This window comes from Barbatula barbatula, assembly GCF_947034865.1.
Source record: "Barbatula barbatula genome assembly, chromosome: 15".
In the NCBI taxonomy this organism is placed as follows: domain Eukaryota; kingdom Metazoa; phylum Chordata; class Actinopteri; order Cypriniformes; family Nemacheilidae; genus Barbatula; species Barbatula barbatula.
In genome coordinates, this window is record NC_136778.1 from 3,420,639 (window position 1) to 3,435,220 (window position 14,582).

At 38.1% G+C, this 14,582-nt stretch overlaps 2 protein-coding genes across 2 annotated transcripts; one reads left to right on the forward strand and one right to left on the reverse strand.

Annotated features, from left to right (window-relative positions):
* The first annotated feature begins 93 nt into the window (after window positions 1-93).
* On the forward strand, window positions 94-7,654 carry plg (plasminogen). The gene is made up of 20 exons (XM_079474102.1): window positions 94-296; window positions 412-441; window positions 582-708; window positions 846-952; window positions 1,526-1,640; window positions 1,728-1,867; window positions 1,944-2,064; window positions 2,140-2,258; window positions 2,337-2,499; window positions 3,384-3,508; window positions 3,599-3,755; window positions 3,877-4,094; window positions 4,179-4,327; window positions 4,397-4,490; window positions 4,804-4,918; window positions 5,189-5,266; window positions 5,371-5,511; window positions 6,090-6,196; window positions 6,457-6,602; window positions 6,737-7,654. Exons 1-20 carry the CDS (start codon window positions 248-250, stop codon window positions 6,896-6,898), a joined length of 2,463 nt encoding a protein of 820 aa, XP_079330228.1. The 5' UTR covers window positions 94-247; the 3' UTR covers window positions 6,899-7,654.
* On the reverse strand, window positions 7,501-14,060 carry slc22a2 (solute carrier family 22 member 2). Its single transcript, XM_079474112.1, has 10 exons — window positions 13,594-14,060; window positions 13,389-13,492; window positions 12,651-12,805; window positions 11,659-11,827; window positions 11,232-11,346; window positions 11,049-11,152; window positions 10,755-10,969; window positions 8,815-8,923; window positions 8,537-8,649; window positions 7,501-8,102 (listed from the first exon to the last, which is right to left on the reverse strand). The coding sequence occupies exons 1-10, from the start codon at window positions 13,993-13,995 to the stop codon at window positions 7,999-8,001; spliced, it is 1,590 nt and encodes a 529-aa protein (XP_079330238.1). The 5' UTR covers window positions 13,996-14,060; the 3' UTR covers window positions 7,501-7,998.
* Window positions 14,061-14,582: the final 522 nt, after the last annotated feature.

Here is a 14,582-nt window from a genome sequence, read left to right on the forward strand (position 1 = left end):
CCTTCTTTTTTTTAGAACAAGCTTAATGAGAAGCAAATATGATGACATTCACTTACTTAATAAACATTCTGGTAAATCGGCGATGTCACAAACAGTAATTGTGGGTTCAGGATTGATTGACAAACATAATATGACCTGGTCCATGTCCTTGTTAAGATAATGATTGATAAAGGACTGACTGCACAGTGATGTTTGTTATAGTCACATTCAGAACCTCTGTGCTCAGTTTGCTTGTCAAAGCTCCAACATGGAGGTTCAAAAACCAGGTCTTTTATTTTGTCTTCTCCTCTTCTCAGGTAAGCCTCAAACATTTCTACAAGCGTTTTTTTTATATTACCTTTAAAGTGAATATAATAACGGAGACGATTATTTTGTCTGGATGTCCAATCTGATGAATTTTGTTACCTCCAGGTGTCCTAAGAGCCCACACAGAAAGTACAGGTAATGGTATATGGAACAAAACCATGATATTATACTGCAATTTGTTTTCCAATTCGAGCGATCTCTCTGTAGGTTATAGTAAACACTACAACTTCCTTATAAAAAATGCTCTTTTTGCCATGATTTTTTACCATCTACAGATGCTCTAGAAGCGTATATTAAAACGGATGGGGCTTGGATAGTAAAGATCACCAAAACACAGTACACTGTGAAAACAGTGGAAGAATGTGCCATCAAGTGTGACAAAGAGACTTCTTTTACATGCAGGTGCAGTTTATACCACATCTAGTACAGTTTTGAACATGTATTATCGATTGCAGCTCTGTCACGTCAACTAGTGTAGACTGGTCTGATCTAGATCTAGTCTGATATTGAAATGCTGAGCACATATTTGTGTATCACAGGTCCTTTTACTATATCGAGAAGGATCAGGATTGTGTAACATTACCTGCCAACTCTAAGACTGACCAACTACTGCGTAGAATGAGCACTACACTATATGAGAAAAAAGGTATGACTGTCTACCCCAATAATGATTTAAGACCTTTCAGATTTCAAAGATTCCTCAATATCCTTTCAACATGCATTTCTGTTCAAATTAGATTAAAGTCGTAATATTTTATTTAAGAATGGACAAAGCTATGTTAACATCCCTGAGTTAATATATAACCTTCCTATATTTGTCAAAGTGTAGTTTGGCCTATGTCTGTAAACAAAGCATTGAGGATTATCAAAAAATCTATCGTCCAATGAGGAAAGATCAAGTACTGTGTAAAATGAAGTTTGTTTTAGTAGTCATGTATTTCTCTACAGTGTGGACACTGGCATAGCAGGCATTTAGTATATTTGTCAACTGCTAGGTAACTGTTATGAGAGTAACAAATGTGACAAGTTCCACATTCGACATTTTTAACTGATTTGGCTCTATAATAGAAAAGGTATTAATAAAAGAAAATGTAATTGTAATTTACATGTCATTTTCTGGTGTTTTATATATAAGTGTTATATTGAAATTATATAAGATTATATCGTCTTACAATGAGTTTTGGAAATCATGTGTTCTGTTCTGTGTTTCTTTACACAGAGTACTTACAGGAATGTGTCAATGGAATTGGCACAGACTACAGAGGGACAACATCCAAGACAAAAACAGGATTATTGTGTCAGCGATGGGAGGGACTTTTCCCCCATAAGCCAAAGTATGTCCTGATGTCCTTTTTGAGTTTTTAAAGCTTTAGAAAATACAGAAACAAAACATTAACCTTTGCCCGAAATTGATCTTGCAGCATAACGCCGAAGACACACCCAAAAGCTGACCTGGAGTCCAACTTTTGCCGTAACCCAGATGGAGACAAAGGAGGACCATGGTGCTACACCACAGATCCTGAGAAAAGATGGGAAACCTGTGATATCCAAGATTGCACAGGTACATCCTGCAGTTCATTTTCACAACTTCAATGGAGGACTATCACACTCCTAAATTTACCCTTGAATATCTGTAGAGGAATGCATCCAATGCAGTGGAGAAAACTACAGGGGCAAGATCGCCTCCACTGAGAGTGGATTCACCTGCCAACGCTGGGACTCTCAGAAGCCACACAACCATGGCTACATCCCTTCAGCGTGAGAACATTAGACTTTTCAAAACACGTACGAGACATTGTCCCGTAATTTCAATATGGTGTGTGTGTTTTGAAGTCTTCCTGAGAAGTACTTGGAGGAGAACTATTGCAGAAACCCTGACGGAGAACCCAAACCGTGGTGCTTTACCACCAATCCAAACAAACGCTGGGAACCCTGCTCTATTCCACGATGCAGTAAGCTTCATTACTGAGACACTCAATTGTTGTAAAACAAATAATTTGACACCCAACCAATATCCTTTTACATTTTAGCAACTGAACCACCCCCGATTGTACCGGAGCTCACCTGTGCTACCGGAGATGGAAGCTTGTACAGGGGCACCATTTCTGTGACCGTATCAGGGAAAGCCTGCCAGAGCTGGAAATCTCAAACTCCTCACAAGCATGGCAGAATTCCAGAAAACTACCCATGCAAGTAAGCTAAGCATCAATGTGACAGCCATGATAAACTGTGGACGTTATTGATATCAAGAGCAGAGAGATGAAATAGTGAACACACAAATGTAAACGTTGTCATTTTTTACAAACACTTTCACCAACCCTTCACGTCGTCCAAAAGTTGTTGTTGCCATTTTCTGTAAAACACAATAAATATTTGAAATAATAGAGCTATATTTTAGACATTTGAATATCAAAGCTAAACCAGTCCATGTACCGTGTAAAAGAAATGCCAAATTATCGACTAAGTCTACCATTTATATATAATTATAAAATATATACGTGGGAAACACCACCGTCGGTTTTAATTTAGTGCATTTGAAATTTTAATGGCTGGCTAAAGTTAGCGTTTTATTTTGTGTGGACTGGGTTTCACCAACCGTTCGCAAGTTCGTCCTTAAATGTCAATGTAAAGTCCACACTGGAGGCTTGGTAACTAATAGCTAGTTTTTAACTAAGGGTGTATTCACACTGTCTCGTTTGGTTCGATTGAATCAAACTTAGATTCTTTTTCCTCTTGGGGACAGATCTTTTGGGCATGTGTGAATACAGCAACCACACTCAGGTGCGGATCAAACAACCGTACCGAGACCCAGCTGAGGAGGTGGTCTCGGTCCGGTTCCAAACAAACTTACGTGATTCATGTAACGTTAACGTAATTCGAAATTTTTAATGTGACGAGAAAAGAAATGGAGCCGCTTCAGGGTTTTATTGGGGATAAGATTAGGAATGCCTGCGTATTGTGAATAGTTTAAGACATTCCTACATCCCAAACATCACATTTTTTAATTCCCAAATTTGTCAATTAAATTCAGGATTTTCATTATTGAGTCAATTAATTCAAGAATCGTTTCGATTCAGAGGTCTTGAGGAGAACTACTGCAGGAACCCTGATAATGAGAGAAGTCCCTGGTGTTACACCGCAGACCCCGAGACCCGCTGGGAATACTGCAGTGTGCCCGTTTGTGGAGATCAATCTAAACCTGGTCTGTATTCATGACTCACAAAATATATTCTGATTTCCTTTCCCTGTCATTTATTATGTAAAATATGTAACGTAAACGTGTGATTCCCAGAAGATCCAATCATTCCTGTAGGGGAGGAATGTTATGAAGGTGATGGAAACTCATACCGTGGTGTCATGTCCGAGACAATCAGTGGAAAGAAATGCCAGTTCTGGACATCCATGGAACCTCATAAACATTCCAAAACACCTCAGGACTTCCCCAAAGCGTAAGAACGGTCACACATACACATACAGAAGTGTTTACATAGTATCGAAAAATACAACTTTTGCAAACCTTGTAGCAAATTAACAGATTTCTTTTCTGTTGTTTTTGTTCCCCTGAGGCAGGGATCTGAGGAGGAACATGTGCAGGAACCCAGACGGTGACCGAGCTCCATGGTGCTACACAACCGACCCCTCTGTCCGGTGGGAGTATTGCAACATTGAGCGTTGTGACAGTAAACCCAGCAAACCTGAGCCGCCTCAGACTTCACAACGTGAGCCTCCTACCAGACCATCTGTAGTTGTAGCTCCTGCGACCGACCAATCCACTACTACAACAATAGGTTAATCTACATACAAGCCTAAAACACAACAAATATTATAGTCTTGTTGTCCAAGAGAAGTTATGACACAGTGTGTTTTCTTAGATTGTAAAATTGGCAATGGAGCAGATTACCGGGGTCCTAAATCTACAACCATAATGGGAGTGACCTGCCAAGCATGGAGTTCTATGACCCCTCATCAACATGCCAGTTTTACCCCTGAGTCACATCCAGACAAGGGCCTCGAGTCGAATGTAGGTTTGAATGTAGGTTAAGATCTGAATGATTTTAAAGGGAATGTTTAACATGGCTTTACTTGTTAGCAATGCCGAAACCCAGATAATGACGTGAATGGACCTTGGTGCTATACAACAGATCGAAATCAGAAATGGGATCACTGTCAGATCCCGGACTGTGGTAAGAATACGTCATATTTCTCTTGAAAATTTTGAAAATTTATGGAAATTATTATACCTTATCTTATTTTAAAGGGTTCAATCATCCAAAAATGTCATTCAATTCCAGATGGCTTTCTTATAAGATTTATTTAAAAAAAAAATTGTGCCTGTTCGTAGCTTTAAAAAATTGTTCATTCCAAAAAACATGCCATCAGGGTTTGAACAATATGAGATGATAAAATAATAATTTTCATTTCTGGGTAAACTTATTCTTTAAATATCATATGTCTTGTCATGTAAGATACATGTCATGTGTATTTCTATCCAATCAGAGAGTCTGAAATGTGGACAACCAGCTGTGAAACCTAAACGTTGCTTTGGGCGAATCGTCGGGGGATGTATTTCCAAACCCCACTCCTGGCCTTGGCAGATCAGTCTTCGAACCAGGTACACAAAAACGTCCAACCTGTCTCTCTGTCTTCAGAACTGTAGCATAATCTATTGATACAACAGCTCAGAGCTTTTTGTTCATTGACGTCATTTACACTAAAACATGAAGTTAGATATACTTACGGCTACCAAATACAAAAAAGTACCCTTTCGACTACATGGGGATCTTTGTTGGATGAGAAAACCTTTTACACACTTTTATTAAGACCAACATTTTGCTACGGATTAGACGTTTTAACAGTTAATAACTGAACATTTTTGTCATAGTGCTGGAAAAATTCATTTCTGTGGTGGAACTCTGATTGATGCACAGTGGGTTCTAACCGCAGCCCATTGCCTTGAGAGGTGAGTGGTGTTTTTACAATATTTATTTTATCATTTGAGAAGGTAAAGGTTTGGGAAAAGAGCTTTAAAAGCACATTTCAACATATAAACCTACCATCACACAGGTCTAAGAGGCCATCAGCTTACAAGATCGTCGTTGGAATCCACACAGAACGTGCAAATGAGGCATCCAAACAGGAACTAGATGTTTCTAAGATTGTTATGGGACCACCTGGAACTGACATTGCTCTTCTCAAGCTAGACAGGTCAGAAAATTCACTGTTGTCTGTTGGTCTGTAACAGCAGTGTTGTCATTGCAAATAAATACAGATATTGATAAATATGAGATACAGGTGACTTAAAGATCAAAATATTTATTGCATGCTAAAAATAGTTTCTCCGACTCCGAGGTTTAAGGAATAGTTCACCTTCAAGATGAAAATTATTTTATAATTTATTCACACTGTTGTCTTTTAACACCTGTTCCTTCTGCAAAACACAAAAGAAGAGATTTAGAAAAATGTTGGTGACCAAAAACCGTTGGTCCCCATTGACTTCTATTGTATGTACACAAAACCAATGCAAGTCAATGGGGACCAACATTCTTTAAAATATCTTCTTTCTTCTTTTGTGTGAAGCAGAAGAAAGTTATACAGGTTTGATATGACAAGAGGGCGTGTAAACAATGACAGAATTGTTGTTTTGAAAGTGAACTTCTCTATCCCTTTAAGCTGAAAATACACTTTCCAAATCTGTTCTGTGTCAAATGAAATTCCAACATTCGTGGTTGTGGCCTTATCGATATTTACCATATAATTTATTTTAACTGTTTTTTTTATTTTAGGCCTGCGGTAATAAATGACAAGGTATCACCTGCTTGTCTACCAGAAAAGGACTATGTTGTACCAAGTGGTACAGAATGCTATGTGACAGGCTGGGGTGAGACACAGGGTAGGTGATTTCAACAAGAATTGATTGTTAAATATATATTTTATTTAAAAAAAATGTCACTAAAGACACCAAAATAAATCATTCACCCAAAATTAAATTCTGTCCATTCACTCTCCCCTATCAATGAATGTTGACCTTTTACACTGTTCTCTTCCAAACAATAATAAGACTAAATAAACATATCAACAACATGTCAAGCTTGAAAAAGAAAATACAAAAAGACAGTCTGAGATGGACACAAAACTGGTTTTGTTTTCCAGGAACCGGCGGAGATGGTATCCTTAAAGAAACAGGTTTCCCAGTGATTGAGAATAAAATCTGCAACCGTCCCTCATTTTTGAGCGGTCGTGTAAAGGATCACGAAATGTGTGCCGGAAACATAGAAGGTGGAACGGACAGTTGTCAGGTTAGAAAACACTAATGTCTAAGTACCACGGATCTGTTTACACACCGACCCATAAATGATATGCACATTCAGTATCAATTCATTGAGTTTCATGAGTTTGAGAGTGACATTTCGATCCTATTTTACTCATTCAGGGTGACAGCGGCGGTCCTCTCGTCTGCTACGCACAGAACAAGTTTGTTCTTCAGGGAGTGACATCATGGGGTCTGGGCTGTGCTAACGCCATGAAACCAGGAGTGTACGTCCGCGTCTCCAAGTTTATCGACTGGATTGAAAAAAGCATGAAAGAAAACTGATACGGGTTCACCTTAAATACAGGCACATGTTATGCTATTGCATTAAAGTGTGTAAGAATGAAAGTATTGAAAGCAGTTTTAAAATGTTGCTAACAGTTTGTGAAACGGCTTACGTCAGTTACACTTTCTAACATAGTCTAAATTTAGACTGTACCCAGTTTTATTCTAGCTCTCAAATTCACTTGAAATGTAATGGGATACATTAAATTCCTAATGGTTTTCCTACATTAAAGGAAAGATACAAAATCTTTAAAAAAAACTTTAACAAACCTTTAACATGTACAAACAGTAAAACACGTTTTTAACCGGTAAGTTTCAAACCAGAGTGACAGAATAGTACAATCGTTTTCAAGTTCATGATTTAAACAGACATGTTACAAGAGCCTTGATGGAGAGTTATTACTTTTAATATCTGTTTGTGCAGTTTAATTTTGTATTTTTTAAACAAAACACTGACATTAAGAAAAAATATTCATATTAATAAACATTTATAAATAATTTAAATGATAGGTACGTATATATATATATAATATAAAAATATTAAGTAAATACGTGTCTGTGTATGTGTTTATGAATACAAAATGAATATGCACAGTACGTGTCCATATATTAAGTAAACACAAACTTTTATTCTTGATGCGATAAATCGTTTGACAATATTCAACATAACTTTATAATGCTTACATCATCAAAAATACTTTTTAAAAAATATTTGTTTCCAATAATTATTTGAATTAAATGTTGGTTAACAACTATAATACGACCACTACTTGCAGTGAGAACCAGTTTGATTTGATAAGAGCTGAGGTTTAGCAATATATCTCGTGTGTGTCATCATTAATACCGCTTCACCCCGCTTGCCTGCGCTCATGATGTTCCAGTCCAAAGTATGTGTGCATTGCGGAGTGCGAGTTTGTCTGGAGCCGCTTGTTCGAAACTTGTTTGATGTTGCTCAAATAAATCAATTATCAATAATGGCGTGACAGGGGTTGCTGTGTTCGGTCTTATGAGGCTGATAACAATCAGACGGTTGGATGTCACATAAGACGGCAGCAGATTCTCAACCGTGTCCGACGTCACTATTTGCAGGGAGAGTAACTTCACCTCTTTGGATTTTCGATGTCATCGATGGTTTCTGGAAGAGTCATACCTTTGGTTTCGGGTAAGAGCAGAACCAGCCCACCGGCAACAAACGCAAGAGCACCTGATGGAGAAAATGTTCACTTCATTTATCACTCTCATTTCATTCCAACCTGTATATTATTCTTTCTTCTGCAAAACAAGATATTTTGAGAAATGTCTCTGTGGTTTTCCTGCGGCTCAGCCAAGGTCGTGGGTTCGATCCCAGCGGACTGCACATACGTAGTCAGAAACAAATGTATAGTAAAATGCAACGTAGGTCGCTTTGGATAAAAGCGTCTGCCAAATGCATAAACGTTTTGTGTCCATAAAATAAAAGTCAAGTACATTTTTCAAATATCTTCTTTTGTGTTCTGCAGAAGGAAGAAAAGTCCGACCGGTTTGGGTTTCATTTTTGAGTAAATATCAGACAGTTGATGCTTAAATGAAACACAAGTGAACACCCGCATCAACGTGAACATCTCTTTAAACAGATGTGAAGGAAACACTTGTTTGTACCAAAGATAATGAGAGGCAATTCTAGCCAGATGACGGCAAGCCGGTACAGCAGGAACGGAGCTACAATCCCTCCAATGTCACATAATGTAGAACAGACTGATACACCCAAATTTCTGCAGGGAAAGACATGATATAGCTTTGCTGACCAATCATCTACTGTAAAATATACCGTGAATGAAGGTTAAACACAGTCAGTGCAGGGTAACACATACTTAGAAAACAAATGTGTAGTATAATACAATGTAAATCGCTTTGGATTAAATGTAAATGTAACTCACCTGATAACAGTGGGAAATAGTTCAGTGTTCACAAATACAACCATTTCAAAAGCCATAGTGATGCCCAGACGACCGATACAAGCGACAATGGTTTTAAACCAGAACATACCTGCGGATCAAAGCGAAAAAACATGCTGTGTACTGACACAATGACACTTTATAGTCTTGTATAGCCCGCTGAAATGTTTTTCATCATCTTAAAAAGCTTTTGATATAAAGGCGTATGCTTAAGCGTTCGTATAAAAAATATAATCATGCATATTTTAGATTTTGTTTGGTCACAGTTACCATCATTTTTCTGCTGTGAAAATAGAACCCTGCCCAAAACACAAACATTTTATGCATTTCATAGTTATAATGGGATGGATGGATTTGAAATGTTTTTTTTTTTTATCGCAGGATCTCTTTGTGTCATGATAGTTTTTGTGCTATTATTCCAAAATTTGGCTATAAAACATAGATAAGTGAATAGGGAATAGGCCGGATTTACTAAACCGGGCAAATAAGTGCGAAGTGGAAATTTCTGTGGGTAATATGTCTTCTTAAACTTTAGACTTGAAGTAAATATTCCACTTATACAGCAAAGTTGCTGTCTTAACCATCCCTGCGGTCTAATCTTTATCCCTACCGTTTAAACATTGCCTTGATGTTATATAACGTTACACGATTGCATCTTTTAATTTTGTTAATGAAAACCTGATTTATACATTAAGGAGCAGTTTCCCAGACAGGGATTAGTTTAAAGCAGGACTAGGCCCAAGTCAAATTATGCCTCACAAAAAACCTTACTTGTGCATTTGGAAACAACCCAATGGCACTGATGTATTTTAAGATAAGTTTTGACAGCTCTAACATCTATTTTAGTCTAGGACTAGTCTTACTCCCAGTCCGGGAAACTGCCCCATGGAGTCCTTAAGTCATGCCTTAAATAATGACAGTGGTAAGAGCTCAATATTTCAGGTCTTGTTCTACGACATTAAACGCAACCGTAATACCTAACTTTAGATTTTTTTGTCTCTACACATGTCTTAAAATGGCGGTTGAGATGTCGTTGGAGACATTAAATGTCATCATGCATTAAAATAAAGAAATGATGCAACATGGGCACAGTTTCCAAGCAATGTGGATGGAGAACATGTTTTTAATAAAACTTAAAAAGTTGTTGAAGTTGGTGGTGATTGTTGACGTCAAGTGACCAATTCTGCCAATCATATTTATAGGCTTCAAAATTTGAAATGTTGTGTTCATTTCTCGAGATGAGCTTGGAAAAAACATGTAGGCCTAAGGAACTTCTGTTGATCACAGAGCTTAATTTTTGTTATAATCTAAAAACCTATAGAAAAATCCTTTTTGTCAGGGAAACCGGTGTGAACTTCAGGTTGGCCTCCACAAATATATCATCCATGCGGCACCCCATGACACGACAATAACATTTGGCATTGTGCACATTCAGTGTCAGAAAAGGACTGCCTTTCCCAAGTTCTCTAGGTTTTTTATTCTATCACTATTACTGAACATCTTAAAAAAGTTACAGTAAGGCATAAAGGCATGATACAGTATGTCTATAAATTGCTTTGAAATGTGAAATAAGCGAAATATTAGAAATGCACCGATACTATATTTCTCCACAGATGCCGATATCCAGTTTTTCAAAGTGATGTTTGCCGATACCGATTCTGAAGATTACTCACGTAATGAGAACCGATATTGAACATCAAACTGTTTTCTTTATACAGAGCACGAAATCATAACATTTTCCTGTCCTTTTTTGATTGACAAGTGTCGGCCCTGAACATCGTCTATGCCGATGGCAATAGTTTAAAGAATTGCTTTAATCAGCCGATACTGTTTATCGGCCGATTTATCGGTGCATCTCAACAAAAAAAAAAAAGACATCAGTGATAAATTCAGTCAACTCGAATCATAACAGTGCGACTTACTGTCAGGAATGAATGCCGTGATTAAGCAGGCAGCCCCGGACACAATATTCGCGGCTGCAAACGGAAGGCGTCTGCCGATCCGCTCAATAGTGAGGAGGATGAGGAACGCTGCTGGGAATTCCACAATTCCAGATATGACGAAGTCTAAATACACATTTCCTCCAATGATGCCCAACCTCATAATTAGACCCTGATAAACCACGGCGCTGGTAAACCTGCGAGATTTAACAGATGTTGTGGATTATGGTCACAGCGTTTCATATCAAATATGTGTTGTATTAGGATCCGACGTGCCAGTTAAAACTCAAGATGAAGGTGTATTTTCTTAATTTGGGAGTTTTGATCAAGTCGAGAAAGGAACCAGTTGAGGAGGAATCTGCACTGTCATCTTTTAAAGTCTGATGGATAAAATACAGTTGTTAAATGAATGACACTATTATTTGTGTTTGATAGAAGTAATATGAATGTGTGCCCTACCTCAATATTCGAGGAGAGTTTCTTTTTGTTTTCTTTGGCTATTTCTTTTGTGATCTCCAATGCTTTGGCTTTTTTGTTTTGGGAGAGAAGCCATCTTGGTGATTCAGGGATAAACCTGATGTTGAAAGTGTAATTTTAGTTCATTTCATGGCACTTACAGGGACATTTCACCCAAAAATAAAATGTGTGTAACACAATATAAGATGTTTTGAGAAGGGTCTTGTTGGTTTTGTGCTCATAAATTGGAAGTCAATGGAGTTGTTTATTTACCAACGTTCCTCAAAATATCTTCTTTTGTATTCTGTAGAAGTCATAATCATGAGTTCACTCTCATGTCATTTCAAACCTTTAAGGAATTTTTATTTTTGGGCGAACTATCCCCAAATGTATTGCACATAATGTTAGTGTCCCCGTACACTCGTCTCACCAGTAATATGACAGAAAGCAGATGTAAGGTACAGTGAAGGCCACCTGTAGCCAGCGCCAGTTTGGTATGATGTAAGCTAAGAGAGAAAGTACTAAAATGCCGAGGCTGAAGAACATCTGATAGGTCACTCCCACTATTCTCCGGTAATCCACTCCCACCAGCTCTGTGACTACACACAAGAAAACAACAGCCAATGTGATGCCAGGATATGTGAAACGTAAAATAAAAGAATACTGAAATAAAATTCTGTCATCATTTAGCCACCCTGTTCAAACCTTTTATGACTCTTTCTTCTGTGAAACACAAAAGAAGATATTTTGAGAAATGGTTTTGCGTCCATATGACACAAGTCAAAGTAATATATTACCCAAAAACGGTCACCATTAACTTTCCATGCTAGGAATACAAGTGTTATGGTTTGGTCAACGGTGACCATTTTTAGGTGAAGTATTATTTTATTTGGGAAACATATTGTTTGGTTACCAATATTCTTTCATGTATCTTCTTTTGTGTAAGAAATTTTAGGAGAAACATCTGATACCTTCAAAATCAAATCTCCTGAGCCATTAAATCTCCAGGTTGTGTTTCAGATAATGAATGAGCCACAGGACTGAGAAACACATGACACACATTGTGAGTTAATAGGGATGTAACAATATCACAATCTCACTAAACGATAATATCTCGGTAGAAAGTCCACGGAATGGAATTTATTGCAATATTTAAAATGACAATTGATCACTTGGAAACATGCCAAAAAGCATCCTCTTTTCTTTATCCTCTAACCGTAACCGTTGAAGTATGCATTATATTTTATACAATATACATTTATTATTGTTATTTATAAATGTAGTTTTTCTAACATTCTTTATGTTAGGCCCGGAAGACCTATCGTTTCATTCAGTCATGTGACCACGATAATATTGAGACAATTATGCTATTGTATGATATCGATAATATCGTTGAGTTAATATTTGTAAAAATAGTTTTACTTAGTACGTATCCAACCATCCAGCCACCCTTCACCCCAAAGCCATATAAAGCTCTGAACACCAGCATGACGATGTAATTGGGGGATGCGGCAAAAAGAATTCCTGTTACTGAAATGAAGAAGTTGGTCAGCAGGAAACTCTTCATCCTGCCGATTCTAGAAAAGAAACAAGCACAGGTGTCGCTCAGACATGCAGTATTTGAAACATGTATTTCATACGATATAACCAACATGCATAAAGTTAAAATTGTTCTCTCTCTCTTTTACAATTTATTAATTTAGCCGATGATTAACATACAAATTGGAAAGCATCTTCTCTCAACAGCTTTCACTATTATGGAAATGCTTTCATTGCTAGAACTGACTCCCATTCTGACACAAAAGCATCGAGTGATGTCAGATCCACCGTGTCGGGAATGACGATTGTGCTTGGCACATAGTCTGGGTTTCAATTCATCAAGTGGTGAATAGACATTGGCCAAGGCTTTGTGCAGGCTTTAACATGGACTTTGTAAAACATTTATTAATAGACCTCACTGTTCAATCGCAGGGAGGGTTTTTATGCTGGATTGAGAAAAGGACCCTTCCCGAACCGCTTCACCAAAATTAAAAGCGCACAATTCTATACAATGGCAAAGTATAAAGATTTGTCCAAACATAAATGACTGAGATACCCCAAACAGTTGTGTAACATATTTGTACATTAAATTCAGGGGTAAAAAGTGAAACCCTGTCATACTTGTCAGCCAGGTATCCAAGGGTAATGCTTCCAAGCAAAAAACCCACATTGAGCGCTGCCTGGAACATGTCGACATACCAGGCGTCCGCACACACTAGATCAAACTGTAACACACATCAAACATTGACATCTCGGTTCCTTACAATTACATTAAACACAATTATCGCCATAAGAAAATCATCTGTTTTGATATCCACACGCTTACCTCAGTGACAAAAGACTGTCTCCCTTCATAGTCATACACCCAACCATCCGTGCAGGCCGACACAGGCAACGCCAAACGTCTGGCCGGGCTGGGGTCACAGGTAAGATCGGTGGAGTTCCAGTCGATGTTGTATCTCTCACACTGACTGTATCCCACACCTGCCGAGGTGTTCACGAGGGGCACGGTGACCCTTCGCGTGTCCTGAACACTCCAACTACAATTCTCGGCGAACTGACTGACGCCCGGGTCACGGCACCAGTGTTCGGGGGTGAAGCCCTGGAACACAATCCCAACGTAGGCACAAGGGAAAGGCATGGAGACCAAACAGAACAGGGCAACTATTCGTATTTGGCACCGACCGAACTGGCCGATCTCATCCAAGATGTCGTCATATGTGGTCATGATCACTGGAAAGTGCAGGAGGAACAAGCGTCTGGAGCTTTGGAACACTGTATATACAGACTCGGCTGATCAAAAGTCGAGAGAGAGGGTAGACCTTTGATCCATTCATGCCGGGACTGACCAATAATGCGTTCAGACAGCGCGAGGCCCACCAAGTTACATTTTAATCGAAGTGGCATACTATGTTACAGAGTTTAAGGGATTTGTCAAAGTGTTATTTACAGTTTGTCAAGTATTGATAGGATGATAGAAATATTGTTTTACAAAACTATCACCAATTTAACCAAATCCCAGCGGTGCCTAGACACTGAATTACAGCAATAGGAAATAAAGCATTTTTATTTTTTCAAAGCCCATTTTAAACCCTCGAGGCATCAAACCCTTTCTCCGTGTTCATTGGACAGAGACATTATACAGATTTGAAACAATTCAAGAGTAATATGACAGATACTTATTGGGGTTCTTGAAGGGACAGTTCACCCAAAGAAATGTACAATTGCTTTCCGTGCCTCACTACAATTTTACTTGAGAGTGATTCAATGGCCAAAAATAAGAGAAAACACAAAATATAAAGTTAATTTTATATT